Below are 19648 nucleotides of genomic sequence, written 5' to 3'. Positions count from 1 at the left end.
TCAGCATTTAATTTATATATTACCAAATTTTTTTAATTTCAGGATGTATTTCATATGTATATTGATTTATTTATTTAATATTGAATAAAATGGCATTCCATAAGTTCTGACTGTTAAGCAGCATATTTCCCTCTCAACTCCATAAATACACATTATTCTCAGACTAAAACATTCCTGCATACAGCATCTAGAAACACAAACAAAACAAAACGCAACGTAATGTATTTCATATTTAAATTTACCATTAAAACTTATTTCTTGTAAGTTTTGCTGCAGCTTGTGATGACAGAAGTTTTTGTAAAAAGATAAAACGGGTATAACATATCAGAGGACAAATTCTGTTCAATAAACAGGAAACAAATTTCAGGTGTTTTCTCAGTGTTGCCTCTCTACCAAGTTGATGAATGATATTTAATAAGCACTTTAACATATTTAGTTTTCTCTTTTAGGTGACGGAGCAGAGCCAACCTCAGGTGAGTCCTGATTTTGATGAATTTACTGATCTCTACATCAACATGTGTGTGATGTGACTCATCACCGATAAGAAAAGACATTTTTAGTTTTATAAGATTTATAAGAGTTTTATTTTCCAATTTTATAACAACTATGAATTATATTTAATGTCCATTTGTCACTTCTGGGCGATAACCAATACTTTATTAAAGTTACCTCTAGCCAAATCAATCCAGTATATCGGTCAGTGTACCTTTAATGATAAGTTGACATTGATAAAGGCTTTGTCCCATGGAAGAAAGTTTTACAATAATTAATTCACACATACTACCAACATTGTTATGATACAAAGCAGGTTGAAAAGCAGCAATACATCCCTTCAAGTAAAAGTAGCAAAAAAGCAAATAAGTATTATATTTTATATGTTTTATACGTATGTAAGATCAAAGTAATTATATCTGTCTAATGAAGTAAAAAGTATAAAGTAGCATGGGATTGAAATACTCAGCCAGACATTAGCTAGTGTTATATTTTATTTTTTACAAAACATATCAGCTATAACAACTATTATACAATGAAGTTACAAGACTTAATCCAGAGTCCATCATTGATTTGTACCTGTAAGCCTTGGTTCAGGGTGTAGAGATTATTATTATTATTATTTTGAAAGTTTGTCGAGCGGCGCTACAGCTAAACTAGGGACACACTCGACTTTTATTTGTGTTATTTTTACTCCCGCTTGAACTTAAACCAGGTAAATTTAATCTGTGGACTTTTGTTATTTAAAACATGCCCCCGTTTGTTGATAAATGTCTATTTTTCGACCGTGAATTATATTTGAACTGCGGCTAGACAGGAGAGCAGGTAAGTTGCTAACTGTTTACTGCCGTAAAGTAAGATACTACTGTTGTAATGTCGTTAAGCTTAAGATTAGATTCTACAATTCGTTGAAAAAAACGAACAGTTAAGGTTTCAAACGAGGTATAATATGTCTGTATTGACTTCTGCAGCCAACATGACAATGTGTTTGTATTTATTTATTCACTTTTACATGTAAATCTCAGGTCGCTTGCAACCTCTGCGCTTTATAATATTAAAAGACCGATCAGGGGAAAATATCCCAGGTGAGTCCTGATTTTAATAATGTTAGTCTCTACTTCTCACATGTATGTGATCACAGGCCTGATATGATTAAAAAAAAGGTTAAATCTGTGGACCATACTGTGACATTTATACGACAACGTATTTTTTGTTTGTGTAAATATTAATTATTTACCTAAATGTTTGTTGAAGACAACTTCTTTTTTTAGTCAGTGGCTAAAAATAGGATTAATTGTGCATTGGTCACGTTTTGTTCATCCATCCCAATGAAAAAACACAGTACTAACTACATCCCTTTAATTTCAATGTATCAGGTACACATAGCTAAGACCAAGTACTCAGGAATAAATCCTATGAAGGTTATAATAATCGGTTGTTATAAAACTGTTTCAGAGAGGTGTTGATTCTTTATGGTCATTTTGGAAAACTGTAGTTTGGGTGTGCTGTTGAATCATAATGTGTTATTAATCTTTAGTATACCCTCTTGATGTTAAATGATAAAAAGGCACTCCAGTAAAAAAATTTTTTTTTAATTTTATGATTAAACTTCCATTCAGGCAGAAATTATTAAATATTTCTGGCTTACACAGTTCAGACATATTGACACAATGGGTTTGCATAACTTTAAAGATGCTATGTTTCATATTTGATTCATCATTTTCTATATATACTGTATGATGACTCCGGAATTCTGCACAAAAGCGGCAAACGTGTGCAAACAAATCACAAACTAGGTAAAGGGTGATAAATACTTTCTGATAATTTGATTATGAAGTAAGGTATGGCTAAACCACAGATTCATTCTAGGATAGGAGAAAAGAACTCTGGGTTGTAACTTGTTTTGGTGGAACAAAACTGCCACACAGAATATTAAATGAAGTTAACTGTTGACACAGTACAGTAACGTGAGCTATTTAAATGAGCTCTGCAGGGCTTGTAAATTGATGCTGAATTCTTTGATGTAAATAAACCTTTATAATCAAGAAACAACGTCAGCGGATTCCTCTCCACACAACATTACAGCATCACTACTAAATACAACACAAAGTCACATTAGATTTCACTTTGGCTACAAAAAAAATTCACATTTATTTTACAGCGTGACAGCAGGCTTTGGTCTTATAGTCTTGTTTTTTTTAATGGCCATCACATCTAGCTCAGTTAGGACTTTTAACAACTACAAGTGGCAGGATAATAAAGCAGTTTATATGTGATTCATCCATTCACACACTGATGACAGTGAGCTACCATGCAAGGTGCTGTCTGACCATCGGGAACAATTTGGGGTTCAGTTTTTGGTTGGTAGACACTCCAGATACCTAAATGTTTGTGCACTAGCACTGAAAAGACAATTTATTTTATAATGTGTCCCCTTTAAAATTATATTAAGTGACAACGGTAATGCAATGTTGTAACCTTCAGTTGAGAATCATAAATAAAAGATCCTGAAGTATTAACTTGAGATGGTCCGATACCGAGTATCGATACCGATACTGCCTAAAACGCTGGTATCGGTATCGGGAAGTACAGGAGTTTATGCACCAATCCGATACCATGTAATAAAGCCCTAAAGAAAATCTACGTTAAAGTAGTTTATTTTCGTTATAACTGACTGTCAAACTGGATAATAAAAGAAAGTTCTGTAGCATTCATTGTTTGGGTTTGTTCATGTTTCACAGAGAGTTTAACCTGAGCCAGACCGACAACAAAGATAGAAATAATATCACATCCATACAAGGACAGTAGTATACAGTTGTTAAAACATAATAAAATATATAACACACTGGTATCGGATCGGTACTCGGTATCGGCCGATACACAAGTTCAGGTATTGGAATCAGTAAGCAAAAAATGGTATCGGGCCATCTCTAGTATTAACTGATTTAATCTAACTATTTACAAGAGAACACAAACTTTCCTTTCTATTCTTCAAAAAAAACTGGCATGGCCATTTTCAAAGGGATCCCTTGACTTCTGACCTCAAGATGTCTGAATGAAAATGGGTTCTATGGGTACCGACGGGTCTCCTTTACAGACTCCCACTTGATGATAATGCCATGCTGTTGTTCTCATGCAGTATACATTTTTATATTTTCACCTAAAATGGTGTATTTGTATATTTCTACACACTGACTTCTGACTGGAAAGCTGAGACTCTTGTGGATTCAATGAGCAGAAGAAATGTCATATATGTAACACTATATCAAAATATACTCAACATATCAATACATTCTCATTCCATATCTTGTGAAAAGTCAATATACCACCTTAGAAAAGTTGCACATACTGTGTGTGAGTATATGCAACATTTCTGTCTTTCACATTTCCTTTTTTAACATTATCACTGGTTACAAAACTGTTATCCACATACAATACAAAGGCCAATTCTAGGTCTTAAAGGGGTGATAGAATGATTATATAGGGTATTTTACACTGTTCCTCCTAATAGGTCTCCTAATAGGGTATGTAACATTGGTTGGGCTGAAAATTGCCCGAATGCTATTTTATGGGTCCTTAACTACCCTGTGAATATGGCCCTATTTGTAACAAGAGCTTTTCTTCCAAAAATGGTATGAGATTTGAGGGATTTGAGAAGTTGACGTCAACTTTTAGCTATGTTCAGATTCGCCCGTTTTCAGAGGCAGTTTCAAATTGTGAGATTTGCAGAGGAAAGAGGTGTCAATATAATTTGGAGGTTCTATGTATGTCCTATTTACCCTCCAAACTGTCGTTATTCAGCTATGACAGGGTAAAATTGGTTTTGCCTTCTATCACCCCTTTAACTCTCAAACTGACCTTTTAAGAAGTTGAAGAGAAAATGTCCTCAATTTCCAAAAATGTCCTCACTCTTTTGTTCTAAAATTCAAAGTGGTCCTCGCTAGAAAAGAAGTACAATACCACACACATCTGCAGATAACTTTAAAGTTGGTATTGATTGGGGCTCTGGCTCCTTTTCTGCCGTGTCACTTTTGTCTCCCAATGAACCTGAAGGACAAAAAAGAGAACAACATGAATTTATATTTATAATGTATATCAAGTTTCCCTTCTACAGGTTTTATCTGTGTAGTACACTCCAAGGCTTTTTTGTTGTTGTATGTATCATTCTGTGTTTCACATAGTTTCAAACAAGAATTTACAGAATGGACTTTCAGTTGCTGAGTTTAATTCCTTCATTTAACTAATTTGGTTCCAAAGTTCCTGGAAGTTTTTGGTCAAAAGTGTCACTTTTAGTCAGGAACTAATTTTTGACCAGCAGGTGAACTCTTTGACCCCTTACTCTATGTCTCTCAAACTTCAAGGTCCCATGGCATGGTGCTTTTTAGATGCTTTTATGTAGGCCTTAGTGGTCCCCTAATACTGTATCTGAAGTCTCTTTTATATAGGCCTTAGTGGTCCCCTAATACTGTATCTGAAGTCTCTTTTATATAGACGTTAGTGGTCCCCTAATACTGTATCTGAAGTCTCTTTTATATAGACCTTAGTGGTCCCTTAATACTGTATCTGAAGTCTCTTTTATATAGACCTTAGTGGTCCCCTAATACTGTATCTGAAGTCTCTTTTATATAGGCCTTAGTGGTCCCCTAATACTGTATCTGAAGTCTCTTTTATATAGACCTTAGTGGTCCCTTAATACTGTATCTGAAGTCTCTTTTATATAGGCCTTAGTGGTCCCCTAATACTGTATCTGAAGTCTCTTTTATATAGGCCTTAGTGGTCCCCTAATACTGTATCTGAAGTCTCTTTTATATAGGCCTTAGTGGTCCCCTAATACTGTATCTGAAGTCTCTTTTATATAGGCCTTAGTGGTCCCCTAATACTGTATCTGAAGTCTCTTTTATATAGGCCTTAGTGGTCCCCTAATACTGTATCTGAAGTCTCTTTTATATAGGCCTTAGTGGTCCCCTAATACTGTATCTGAAGTCTCTTTTATATAGGCCTTAATGGTCCCTTAATACTGTATCTGAAGTCTCTTTTATATAGGCCTTAATGGTCCCTTAATACTGTATCTGAAGTCTCTTTTATATAGGCCTTAATGGTCCCCTAATACTGTATCTGAAGTCTCTTTTATATAGGCCTTAATGGTCCCTTAATACTGTATCTGAAGTCTTTACGTTACTTTTAAAAGCAGGCGTCTCTGGCAGAGACTGAATTATACAAAAACTCTCTTTGACCATAAAGCCAATCTCTGGTTTATCAGTGAAGTGTGTGAACTACACTGCAGACTGGATTCTCTACTCACAGAGTGACAGCTGATTCATTATGAACGAGTCCAGCGCGGGTTGAATGCACATCAGCAGGTCATCGGCGTTACACAGTGTTAGTGTGTAATGTTCATATCTAGCCTACTTGTACTGGTCGCGCAGCCACGATGGTCTGTGCATTGTCATAGACACATGCAGCGTCTTTTCTGGAAATCCTTGTGTGTCCATGTAACCGGCACAAGTCCACAGTGGTCTGCTGCGTGTATGAGGCCATCACCACGGCATCCATCTGTGAGGTTGTCAGCTTTGTGTCTGCCTGGCTCAGAGCGCCGTCCAGCAAAAAGCCACAAAGCTTAAACCGCTCTCAAAAGTTAGCGTTGGCTGCAGCTTTGCTCTGCTACTACCAGCCTCTGTCACCTACCTTGTGGAGCTTGTGAGCGTGCAGCTGAGAAGTCAGTGTCGCTGTCAAATCTGTCCCTGGAAAAAGTATCGTTGAGTCGAATTGAAAACCAAATTTTCAGTAGTAGCACGTTACACTACTTTTTACCGAAAAAAAGTAGTTATGTTACTGTAACGCGTTACAAAGTTAAAAAAAGGGGACTGAGTACCCAGGGCCCTCATGTGAGGAGGGCCCAAAAAGATGCTGGAATGAATAGCTGTGGATGCAGGGAGGGGCCCATTGAAAATGCCCAGAATTTTGTGCTACGCCCCTGCTTAGACTATAATAACTCCCTCTTAACTTTCCTTGACAAGTTAAGAGAAAGCTTCGTTTCTAAAAGTCTGTGTTTAGCTCTCAGTACTTTTGTAGCTGCTTCCTGAACCTCTGGGGTTTAGAGTTTAGTATAACTTCTGTGTCTCTTTTTGTACATTCACACATCAGCCTCATTGCGCTAAATACTGCCCCATCAAGCTCAGCTGTATTAGAGAAGTGTGAAGTCACTACTGTTGCAAAAGATTTCTACAAACCGACAGGATGCTAACATTAAAAACAGGTCTAATCTAACAGATGTGGACATATTCTGCTGTATTTGGTCAGCAGGTCAGAGTTGCAGGAAACAAAGTGGCCTGGCTCTGTGGTGCACCTGTTGTGGCAAAAATATGATAAATCTGGTATAAAATATATAATGTACAACTAGTATGATACTCAATAAGAGATGACATGTATTCTGCCTTGAAAAAAAGGAAAGATCTTCTCCCCCCATATACCACCGTCAGTACCACAGAACACCTGCTGTAGCTGCGATGGCATACCATTGAAGCACTCGCGCTAGTTGCGGTATAGTCTATCCGGTGAAAAGTTCACTCAAAACTGCAAGATCAGCAAAATGACTTCATACAGTGGAAAATCCCCAGAAGAGGTGGTCTTAAGCTTCGAAAGTAGCCAATTGAAGCTTTACACGCATATTCTGAAGGTGGTCATTGGAGCATTTGGCAGGGGGAGGATCTCTCTTTTTACGATAAAAGTGGAGTAAGACACAGGAATCTTTAGCAAGCTTACCGGTACATGCTCGGGCTTTCTTGTGTGTTGATTTACTTTCGTGCACATTAAAGCTCTTTTTCTAATCTGATTCCCTTGACTGCTGCGTAACTCTTTTATAACTCTTAAAACTTGCACCTAAAGCGAGTAACGAGGATCATAGAGCGGTCGCAGCAAGCGGTGGAGTCTGCGCGGCTTAGCTGGCCTTGAGCTGCGGACACTTCAAAATTTACTTCTTCAGTTTGGCGAGCCAACCAGGAGGAAGACTTGACGAGACCTTTCTGATCCCGGGAGGAACTTGCATTCTGAAGCACCAGGGGCCCAAACATATATCAAAGGTAGGCAGAGCCATTTTTTCTGCTAAATTCTGAGTGTTGACGGAGTGCAAGTCTCGCCCAGGTGGAAAGAGTCAGAAGTTGTTTTTCTCTCCCAAAAGAACCTAGAGGAAATTTTAGTAAATTGGCACAAAGTGAATGGCTAGAATAACTAACAAAAACACTGCCAACAGGAATCAGATGTGAAAAAATATATGTTGTTTGTCTTGAAATACCATGGTGCGGACGAAGTGTATGAATGAGCGCATGAGTTTGGAAAGTGTGTTTGAAGGCTGAGACTAATAGCTCGAAAGTGTAAGGAGTAAGGCTAGAGGACAGATGAAGGTGTACAACAGTAAATCAGACAGATAGGAGAAAGAGGTATAATTTCGGTCTCGGCGCCTTTGTTTGTAGCACCGGCGCATAAGGTCAAGGTCGCGAGGCTGCAGCAGGAGGAGCGAGCAGGAAGATCATTACCGAGAAAGTCCGAATAAAAGGAAAGGCACATAATAGGATCTAGCTCAGGAGTGGCTGAGAGAGTTTTTTAAAGTGGTACCAAAAAAAAAAGGATAAAATAACAGAAAATAACACAAAAAGAGGTTATGCCGCCGAGGGGAGGCGAAGTGCGCGGGTCATCTAGGATAGATGATCTGAACCGCCTACGGGGGGCTAGGGTTTTTTAGGGTAAGAACCTTATTCCACCGAGGGGGCGAGGAGCGCAGCGCGGGTCATTCAGGGCGAATGACTTAAACGGCCCAAGAGGGGCTAAGAAGGTTTTTTAGGGTAAAAACCTTATTCCGCCGTGTAGGGCAATGAGCGCAGTCATGTAGGGAAAATGACTAAACCTCAAGGAAAACAAGGTATAAAATAAAAAAAAATAATAAAAATATTTTAAAAAAACCCCGAGAGCAAGCAAACAGTGGAACTAAGGAGAGAGTTGGAGTAGAGTGTAAATTCAGAGTTTACTGCTGTGAGGAGGGGCTCACGGCCAGTAGTTCAGTTGTGGCTATAAAATAATAGCGGGCAGCATTACTCTATTTTTGCAAATTTGGATCCATCAACTTGTAAATCAACAACCTAGATAACAAGCACAGCTAGAATACTGCTCACTCTCTCTCTTCTCTCTCTCTCTCCCTCCCTCTCTCTCTCTCTCTCTGTCTCACACACATTTTCCCTTTACACACACACCCACACACATAGTTAACAGCGCACACACACATTTACATCCCCACACACACACCCAAAGACATATATCATATATACACCCACATTCACGTACACATACACACATACACATCTCTCTCTCTCTCTCTCTCTCTCTCTCTCTCTCTCTCTCACACACACACACAGTTTTTACACACACATACTTACACTTACACTTACATAACAACACACACACATTTTCACCCCCCCACACACACACATTCAAAAACATATATCACACATACACCCACACTCACGCACAAACACACACACACACACACACATATCCCTCCCTCCCTCACACACACACACACACACACACACACACACACACACACACACACACACACACACAATAAAACGCACACACATTTTTCATCTCTACACACACACATTCAAACACATACAGTGCCTTGGAAAGTATTCGGCCCCTTGAACGCTTTGACCTTTGCCACATTTCAGGCCTCAAACATAAAGATATAAAACTGTAATTTTTGTGAAGAATCAACAACAAGTGGGTCCCAATTATGAAGTGGAACGAAATTCATTGGCTATTTCAAACTTTTAACAAATAAAAACTGAAAAGTGGTGCAAAATTATTCAGCCCCTTTACTTTCAGTGCAGCAAACTCTCCAGAAGTTCAGTGAGGATCTCTGAATGATCCAATGTTGACCTAAATGACTAATGATGATAAATAGATCCAGCTGTGTGTAATCAAGTCTCCTATAAATGCACCTGCTCTGTGATGGTCTCAGAGGTCCATGTAAAGCAGAGAGCATCATGAAGAACAAGGAACACACCAGGCAGGTCGAGATACTGTTCTGGAAGTTTAAAGCGGTTGGATACAAAAGATTTCCCAAGCTTTAAACTCCCAAGGAGCACTGTAGCAATAATATTGAATGGAAGGGTATCAGACCACTGCAAATCAGACCGCCGTCCCTCTAAACTTTCAGCTATACAATGAGAAGACTGATCAGAGATGCAGCCAAAGGCCCATGATCACTCTGGATGAACTGCAGAGATCTACAACTGAGGTGGGAGACTCTGTCCATAGGACAACAATCAGTCGTATACTGCACAAATCTGGCCTTTATGGAAGAGTGGCAAGAAGAAGCCATTTCTTAAAGTATCCATAAAATCGTTTAAAGTTTGCCAAAGCCACCTGGGAGACACACAAAATGTGGAAGAAGGTGCTGTGGTCAGATGAAACCAAAATCGAACTTTTTGGCAACAATGCAAAACGTTATGTTTGGAAAAGCAACACAGCTCATCACCCTGAACACACCATCCCCACTGTCAAACATGGTGGTGGCAGCATCATGGTTTGGGCCTGCTTTTTTCAGCAGGGAAGGAAGATGGTTAAAATTGATGGGAAGATGGATGGAGCCAAATACAGGACCATTCTGGAAGAAAACCTGATGGAGTTGCAAAGACCTGAGACTGGGGATTGTCTTCCAACAAGATGTCAAAAATAAAAATACAATGGATGGTTACAAATAAAATATCCAGGTGTTAGAATGGCAAGTATCGATGTGGAAAGAACGAAAATGCTGTAAACTCTCATCAACCTCTGAGTCGAGCTGTTTTGCAAGGAGGAATGGGCAAAATGTCAGTTCTGATGTGCAAAACTGATAGAGACTACCCCAGCGACTTACAGCTGTAATGCAGCAAAGTGGCTACAAAGTATTAACTTAAGGGTGATATTTTGCCCAATATTTCTTTTATTTGTTTAAAAGGTTTGAAATATCCAATAAATTTGTTCCACATCATGTTGTGTCCCACTTGTTGTTGTTCTTCACAAAAATTACAGTTTTATATTTTATGTTTGAGGCCTGAAATGTGGAAAGGTCGAAGTTCAAGGTTTCAATATATCATACATATACCCACCCACACACACACACACACACACACACACACTCACATATCATCCCCAAACCACACACACACACACATTCTGTTTTGGAAAAATATAAAAAGTTGTGCGGTGATAAGAATACGCAGCTGAGCAATTGTGAACTGTATTTAATCGGTAGATTTTTGGATTAAAAACAAAATCAAATAGAGCACTAATTGCGGGTAATATAGCACAACCGTTTTGAGTCATAACACCTGTCAGGATGGATTGATATAGGGCCCACGAGCGCGTATCACTGACAGCCCATGACTAGTAAATGCCGAAAAAGTGAGTTAAAAAGAAGGTAGATAAAGAAGCAAACGGTTTTGGTTAATGAGAATCCTAAATTACTATGTTTTTATTAAATAAAGTAATCAAAGAGAAGGAAGAATGAGTAGAGGGAAAAGTAAGTTCTAGATTGGATTATGCAGGTAGGGATGACGTCAGAATGATAACTATGACAATGGCGGACGGCAAAAAAAAAAATAAAGAAAATAAAGAAAATAGCAATAGCAAAACTATAGCAAACATCAAATAGGGGGCCCCACACCCAGTAATGATAACAGGAACAGATTGTGATCGAGTCGATAGCATAATTACATACAATATGTTAAAATATATGTTGTCGGTATGGGGCATACAAGGGTTTTATGTTGGGTTGAAGGAATAGACCATAGTTGTGGTATGTTGCTAGATTTGAGTGATTTATGGAGCTATGTGGACAGAGTTTAAGGGAATATTATTATCACTGCATGAGTAAAGTCACATTCATAAGGTTAAGTAAAAAGACAATTAGAGCTGAGCTTAAATAAAACATGGGGAAATTTAGTTTAACAATTTAGTCACTAAATGGGTACTAAAATGCTTTGATTGTGATTTGTGGCAATTCACAATGAGTCATAGATTACAGTTTAAAAGTTAAGGTGGGTTGTTTAAAGTTGACACATACAAACTAGTCATAAGAGAATTGACACATGAAGCAATATGTAAGTTGACAGGTTGTAAAATTCACAGGCAAGAGCAAGATAGGTCATAATTAGAACATAGAAAAACACAGAGAAGCCAAGGAGACACACACACACACACACACAGACACAGTCACATATACAGTGCATACACAGCACTGTGGGTTAAGAGTAAACTATACATTTTAGCACAAACACATACACAGCTAATTAGAGGGCATCCCAATTTTTCCACAACCATGAAGAACAGGCTTGATTTATTGACGACAAGCACAATACACACAATATTCTTACATCAACACACACTATCATGCACACTGGAGAGCAAGGCCGAGCAGGTGAAAATGACAGTACCAAAAGTGACAGCAGAGGAAAATGCTGTGCTAACAGAATCCAGTGAAAGCTAGTATTATTTGGAAAATCTCTAAAAGTGGGTACAGCAAACAAAAGGTTTCTCAATCTGTGGCCCACGGGAGTGTTATGGTTTTGGTGTCTAGTCTTATTTTGGTAGTCTGTTTTGTGCTCTGTTTCCTGTTTTATTTTGAAGTCTCTGGTTTTCTGTCTTGTCTTGTCCTATTTACTTCCTGTCTTGTGTTTCCCGCCTTGTTGATTGTCCTGCCCCGCCCTGATGTGCTTCACCTGTTGTCTCACCTGTTTCTGATCTACCCATCACCTCATGTATTTAGCCTCTGTGTTCCCCTTGTCTTGTGTCGGATCGTTTTGTCCCGTGCCTATGGTGTTTGTGTTCGTATGTTTTGTCTTTTTGTCAGTCCTCGTCTATGCTCCTGGTTTCTCCTGTTTTCTTGGATTCCCTTGGTTTTGTTTGTACCCTTTTTGTCTTCATTTATGGACTCAGTTTTTGCCTGCTGCTGCTACAGGACTCCCTTGGTTTGTTTTTGTGTTTCATCAATAAATCCTCCACTTCACACGTTCTCCTGCCTGCCTGCCTGCTCTCTGCATTTTGGGTCCGCCATTCCCTACTCCTCCCTGCCACACCTAACATAACGATCCGACCAACATGGACCCAGCAGAGAAGCTCGTGTGCATCAAGAAGGTGTTGGAATACGGCTGGACTGTGCGGTGTTTGCTCTTGTCTGAGCCGGACCGGCACCCTCCTTTTCTGGAGAAGCTTGCCATTCAGCAGCAGTGGTTATCGGAGAGGCCTTGGGTGAGTCACTTTGTTCCCCAGCTGGAGGGCTTCAAGCACCAGCTGGAGTGTTTCCTGCAAGCCACCTCCAGTGACTCACCCACCACCATCCTGCCTCCTCCCCAGTCGGCCAACACCGTAGCCGTCGGTGTGTGCTTTGTCAACCAGCCTGCCACTTTGCCAGCTTCCCCAGAACTCTCGGGAGACTGCTCGGACGCTACCCGGTCAGCGCATGCCCCCAACCACCTGCAGCCTTATGCCGGCACCCGCCTGGCCGTCTTCACGGGGACCCGTGGAGGCCGTGGACGGAGGAAAGGACGTCGTGGCTCTCAGCACCATGTCCCCAATCAGCCTCACAGTGGACCTGAGCCTGAGCCGACCTGTGTGCCCGCTCCCACGCCTGCAGCCACGCCTGCAGCCCAGTCGCCCGACGCCACGCCTGCAGCCCAGACGCCGCTGACGTGCAGCCGCCCTGCTTCGCCGCTGACGTGCAGCCGCCCTGCTTCGCCGCTGACGTGCAGCCGCCCTGCTTCGCCGCTGACGTGCAGCCGCCCTGATTCGCCGCTGACGTGCAGCCGCCCGGAGTCGCCGCTGGCGTGCAGCCGCCCGGGTCCGCCGCTGGCGTGCAGCCGCTTGGATCCGCCGCTGGCGTGCAGCCGCTTGGATCCGCCGCTGGCGTGCAGCCGCTTGGATCCGCCGCTGGCGTGCAGCCGCTTGGATTCACCGCTGGCGTGCAGCCGCCCGGATCCGCCGCTGACGTGCAGCCACCCGGATCCGCCACTGACGTGCAGCCACCCTGCTTTGCCGCTGACGTGCAGGTGCCCGGGGTCGCCGCTGACGCGCGGCTCCTGACTCTGAGCTGACGTGCAGCTCACCTGTCCCTGGGCTGGCATGCAGCCCTCCTGCCTCTGGGCTGACGTACAGCCCCTTCCCAGCCTCTTGGCCTGCTAGCAGCATCTCCCCTGAGACCAGGCCAGCTAGCATCTCCCCTGAGACCAGGCCAGCTAGCATCTCCCCTGAGTCCAGGCCAGCTAGCATCTCTCCTGAGTCCAGGCCAGCTAGCATCTCTCCTGAGTCCAGGCCAGCTAGCATCTCTCCTGAGTCCAGGCCAGCTAGCATCTCTCCTGAGTCCAGGCCAGCTAGCATCTCCCCTGACTCCAGGCCAGCTAGCATCTCCCCTGAGTCCAGGCCAGCTAGCATCTCCCCTGAGTCCAGGCCAGCTAGCATCTCCCCTGAGTCCAGGCCAGCTAGCATCTCCCCTGAGTCCAGGCCAGCTAGCATCTCCCCTGAGTCCAGGCCAGCTAGCAGCTCCCCTGAGTCCAGGCCAGCTAGCAGCTCCCCTGAGTCCAGGCCAGCTAGCAGCTCCCCTGAGTCCAGGCCAGCTAGCAGCTCCCCTGAGTCCAGGCCAGCTAGCAGCTCCCCTGAGTCCAGGCCAGCTAGCAGCTCCCCCGACTCGCAGCCAGCTAGCAGCTCCCCCGACTCGCAGCCAGCTAGCAGCTCCCCCGACTCGCAGCCAGCTAGCAGCTCCCCCGACTCGCAGCCAGCTAGCAGCTCCCCCGACTCGCAGCTAGCTAGCAGCTCCCCTGCCTCGCAGCTAGCTAGCAGCTCCCCTGCTTCGCAGCCAGTTAGCAGCTCCTCTGCCTCCCAGCTAGCAAGCAGCTCCCCAGGATCCCAGCTAGCTTGCAGCCCCCCTGACTCGCAGCTAGTTAGCAGCTCCCCAGGATTCCAGCTAGCTAGCAGCTCCCCTGACTCCCAGCTAGCTGGCAGCCCCTTTAGTGTCCCCGAGCCCTCTCGCGTCTCTAGTGTCCCCGAGCTCCCTGGTGTCCCCGAGCTCTCTAGTGTCCCTGATCGCTCTAGTGTCCCAGAGCCACCCAGTGTGCCAGCGCTGTCCAGCGCCCCGGATCCCCGGCTGGCTGGCTGCCCCCCTGTATCCCGACGTGGGACCACCCCTAGGACTTTGCCGGTCTCTGGCGCCCCTGGGACTGCCCGGAAGACCCCCTCTGAGACTTTGCCGGCCTCCGGTGCTCCGGAGACCGCCTCTGGGACCGCACCTGAGACCATCCCTGTCCCTGTCACTGTCCCTGTCTTCATCCCTGTCACTGTCCCTGTCTTCATCCCTGTCACTGTCCCTGTCTTCATCCCTGTCACTGTCCCTGTCTCTTTCCCTGTCACTGTCCCTGTCCCCATTCTTGTCACCGTGCCCATCCTTGTCCCCGTCACCGTGCCCATCCTTGTCCCCGTCACCGTGCCCGTCTCTGTCCCTGTCACCATCCGTGTCCCCATTACAGTCCCTGCCCATAAGTCCCAGTCCGTCCCGTCTGAGTCCGTCCCGTCTGTGTCTGAGTCCGTCCCGTCTGTGTCTGAGTCCGTCCCGTCTGTGTCTGAGTCCGTCCCGTCTGTGTCTGAGTCTGTCCCGTCTGAGTCCGTCCTGTCTGAGTCTGTCCTGTCCGAGTCTGAGTATGTCCTGTCTGAGTCTGTCCTGTCTGTGTCTGTGTCTGAGTCTGTCCTGTCCGAGCCTGTTCTGTCCGTGTCTGTTTTGTCTGAGTCATGTCTGTCATAGTCTGCCCGGTTCTGCGTTTCCTCAGTCCCAGGCCCCCCGTCCCTAGTGGTCTCTTTCTGTCTCCCCCTGTCCCTAGTGGTCTCTCTGTCTCCCCCTGTCTCTAGTGGTCTCTCTCTATCTCCCCCTGTCCCTAGTGACCCTCTGTTTCCCCCAGGCCTCTCCGGTGCCCAGTGTTCTCTGTGTTCCATGTGCCCCTAGTGTTCTCTGTGTTCCCTGTGCCCCCAGGGCCCTCTGTGTTCCCGGGTCCCCCAGGACTCTCTGTGCCCCTGGACATTGCTTCCCCCGGACTCTCCTTCGCCGCCGGCCTCCAGAGGGATATCGCCTTCGCCGCCGGCCGCCAGAGGGGTATCTCCTTCACCGACGGCCTCCAGAGGGGACTCTCCTTCGCCGCCGGCCTCCAGAGGGGACTCTCCTTCGCCGCCGGCCTCCAGAGGGCTATCGCCTTTGCCGCCGGCCGCCAGAGGGGTATCTCCTTCGCCGACGGCCTCCAGAGGGGACTCTCCTTCGCCGCCGGCCTCCTGAGGGATATCGCCTTCGCCGACGGCCTCCTGAGGGATATCGCCTTCACCGACGGCCTCCAGAGGGGACTCTCCTTCACCGTCGGCCTCCTGAGGGATATCGCCTTCGCCGACGGCCTCCTGAGGGATATCGCCTTCGCCGACGGCCGCCAGAGGGGTATCGCCTTCACCGCCGGCCGCCAGAGGGGTATAGCATTCGACGGCGGCCGCCTGAGAGACTTCCCCGTCCTGTTCGTCCTCCTGAGGGGATTCGCCGTTGCAGACGGCCTCCTACGAACCCTCACCGTTCTGTTCGGCCGTCTGAGGGGTTCTGCCTTCGTCGCCGGCCGCCTGAAGCATCCTGCCTTCGTCGCCGGTCGCCTGTGGGATTCTGCCTTCTCTGTGTTTCCCCGTGCCCCCGGGACTCTCTGTTCCCTGTGCTCCTGGACTCCCTGTTCTCCGTGCCCCAGGACTCTCTTTTCCCTCTGGCCTCTCTCTGTTTCCCTTGCCCCGAGTGTCTCCAGTGCCTTCCTCGCCCCTCCGGGGTTGATTTGGTTTGACTTTTTGGGTCGTCCCTCCTCCGGGCCCCCTCCTCCCTCCCTGGTTTGTCTTTTGCTCCTTTCTTGTTTTGTTTTTTTTGGACATCTGGGATCTGTCCCTTGGGGGGGGGGTACTGTTATGGTTTTGGTGTCTAGTCTTATTTTGGTAGTCTGTTTTGTGCTCTGTTTCCTGTTTTATTTTGAAGTCTCTGGTTTTCTGTCTTGTCTTGTCCTATTTACTTCCTGTCTTGTGTTTCCCGCCTTGTTGATTGTCCTGCCCCGCCCTGATGTGCTTCACCTGTTGTCTCACCTGTTTCTGATCTCCCCATCACCTCATGTATTTAGCCTCTGTGTTCCCCTTGTCTTGTGTCGGATCGTTTTGTCCCGTGCCTATGGTGTTTGTGTTCGTATGTTTTGTCTTTTTGTCAGTCCTCGTCTATGCTCCTGGTTTCTCCTGTTTTCTTGGATTCCCTTGGTTTTGTTTGTACCCTTTTTGTCTTCATTTATGGACTCAGTTTTTGCCTGCTGCTGCTACAGGACTCCCTTGGTTTGTTTTTGTTTTTCATCAATAAATCCTCCACTTCACACGTTCTCCTGCCTGCCTGCCTGCTCTCTGCATTTTGGGTCCGCCATTCCCTACTCCTCCCTGCCACACCTAACAGGGAGGGACTTTTGATTTGGCTAAGTGTGGGGATTTACAGACACTACAAGCAGATTAAACAAGAACAAGAGCAAAAAGAAGTCTGCAAACACACAAGCTTCCAGGACACAGGACCAGAAGGTCAAAGAACTGGTGCAGAAGGCAGTGAGCATGAGTGAGTTCAACCACTATCGAGCATCATTGTGGCTGGCAATAAGGACTACATCTCCAACTGAATAAATCCTGCCATGCTCAGAAGACAGCCAATTGGGGACAGTTGCAGAAGTCCACAGGAAACAGAGGCAAGAGTTTGGCACCGACCCAGAGGAGGACCCTCTGTAAAGAACTATGTTCAGACAGACTGTGGTAAAGCAACTCCCAGGTCAAGCATCCAAATGCAGCTGACAAGAGACTGGGGAATATGACGGCAGAAACTTCTGTCTGGTCATGAGGCAAAGCTGGCAGTTATGAGACACTCAGAGACCTGTCTGCCAAAGAAGCAGAGGAGAAGGCTCCGGACTGCAGCATCAAGATATGCAAACGACCAAGAGTGAAACTTCCTCAAAGACACCAGAAATATCAAGAGGACAAGGAGGGGGACCTTAAGCTGATGCAAATCTAAAGGCAGACAGGGAAAACATCATCTGGCTCAGAGGAAAGGATCAAAATCTGCACCTACGGGCATGACGGAAAAGCAGCAGCTATGCGTGAGTGTTAAAATCCACACACTTTGCTGGAGAAGGAGGCCCCAACCCCTGAAAATTATATATTGTCATGAGAAGCATGCTCTACCTTTTTTACAGTGTGTTTGAGTTATGATTAAGGGTTTGTAAATATAACCTACATACTAAAAAATTAGAGTAAGAAGAATGTATTGGTCCCCCCAGGGAAATTTATGAGGTATAGCTATTCACAGTCAATTTAAAAAGGATTGCACATATACCATTAGATTATATGAAGTAGAGTGTGAATGTAAGAAGCTGCAGTGAACGTTTTAAATCCACTGTTCCATCTGAAAGTCTCCCACCGATTGTATCATGCCATAACTATGGAAACAATTATTGGCTAAGTGAAATTAAACTGGTATAACTATCTTATTATTGAAGAAGCAGCTACAGGAAGTCAAGTATCATAGGAAATGTGGTTAGTACACAACGTAGGATGCATCAACTCAGCCCAGTCTATGCGAATAACATTGAAAAAGGAAGCTGTTGAAGCCTCCCCTGAATGTACTTGTTGACATTTAGCCACTTCAGTTTTGGAAAATGCTTGGGACAGGTGTCCAAATTGATGTCAGACTAAAATTCTTTCTACTGCCAATCTCTCTCCTACATTTTGCCATTAGGAATGTGCACCGATTAGATCACTGCGCAAAGGGGGGAAGTGATAAGACGTTTACAGGCAGTATGGTGGTCTCCATTTCTGGCAGCCACTGTAGGTAGGATGCTGCAGGAGTGTGACGTTTGTGCAGAAAAATTAGAACTATTTGCAATTTATTCCACCACCGGACGGACAATTCCGACATCTGATTTTAGAGAACCAGTGACCTAACAGAATCAGGTAACCTCTGGGTGTTGGCTTTACCTCTAGCACTAATGTCTATGTTAACATGTACTAACACGCACATAACCCCCGCATGAAATGCTTACGGGACATCCCATGCTTGTTTTTTGTTTTTTCAAAAGTCCGATTGAATGACCTCCACTCGAACAGCTGGAAGATAAATTGATCAGCTATCTAACCCAAATGTATCAAATCCATGAGTGTGTTTCAACAGGTGAAAGGTGCCACGGAAGAAAGATGTGCAGAGATTCTAGAAAACCTAATTCAGATAACTCCTGGAGATTGGGTATACATCCAAGTGTACAAACGAAGGTGGGACCAACCAAGACGGGAAGGCCTATTGAAAGTCCTATTAGTAACACCAACAACCCTCAGAGTAGAAGGTAAGACGTATTAATTCCATCTTAACCATCGCTGCAGAGCAAATGACCCAACCAGAGTACATAAAGCAGTTAGGGGAGGAGCATCAACAGAGCAGAACCTCCTGGATCGGGAGGGGCAGGTGACACCACCCCACAGGGAGTCAGACGATACCAATGCCGCAGAAGAAAAGATTGGGCAGTATCGTATGCAGTAACACAACCAGTAGTAGGACAGTGAGCAGTAGGTCCACCTCCAGTTCCACCAGTAAGTTACCAAAGGGCAGTCCCATTATTCAGGCAAATAGGCAGATGGCCCACCCAGCAAAACCTGAACAGACGGCCAGAGAATAGAGAAAAAAAACAAAAAAACAAAAAACATGGGTTTTGAGAACGCTGAACTGGTTGTAATAATCCTTATCAGTGTATAAATTAGGGCTGGTTACTGAAACTCGGTGCCGATAGGGCATCAGTTTCGACGTGAACAGTAGTAACGAGACCGAATAAGAACGAAAATTATTTATTTCGGTGCCTGACTTTACACTACACTCAACAGCAGGTAACATTAGCCTACCTTTTGCTAGCAGTTGGATTAATCACGGTTAAAATGCTGACAGCTAACGTTGACCAGAGTAAAGTGTGACTGGATTTCAACAGTCTGCTCTGCAGCGCAGCAGCTGCTGATGTTGGAAAAACACAGACGGTGCGTTCCTTGAAACTGGTAACCTACAGCC

At 44.7% G+C, this 19648-nt stretch overlaps 1 protein-coding gene across 1 annotated transcript in view; it reads left to right on the top strand.

Moving 5' to 3' along the window:
* Positions 1 to 17334, top strand: part of LOC120557117 — an 89926-nt gene extending 72592 nt beyond the window's left edge. The window contains exons 4-6 of the mRNA XM_039797150.1: positions 450 to 473; positions 15542 to 16483; positions 17249 to 17334. Of these exons, the coding sequence (XP_039653084.1) occupies positions 450 to 473; positions 15542 to 16483; positions 17249 to 17334 (1052 nt within the window). The remainder of the gene's footprint in view (positions 1 to 449; positions 474 to 15541; positions 16484 to 17248) is intronic.
* The last annotated feature ends 2314 nt before the right edge of the window (positions 17335 to 19648 follow it).

Source organism: Perca fluviatilis, chromosome 4 (genome assembly GCF_010015445.1).
Source record: "Perca fluviatilis chromosome 4, GENO_Pfluv_1.0, whole genome shotgun sequence".
Lineage (NCBI taxonomy): Eukaryota > Metazoa > Chordata > Actinopteri > Perciformes > Percidae > Perca > Perca fluviatilis.
This window is presented reverse-complemented; position numbering and strand designations above follow the sequence as displayed.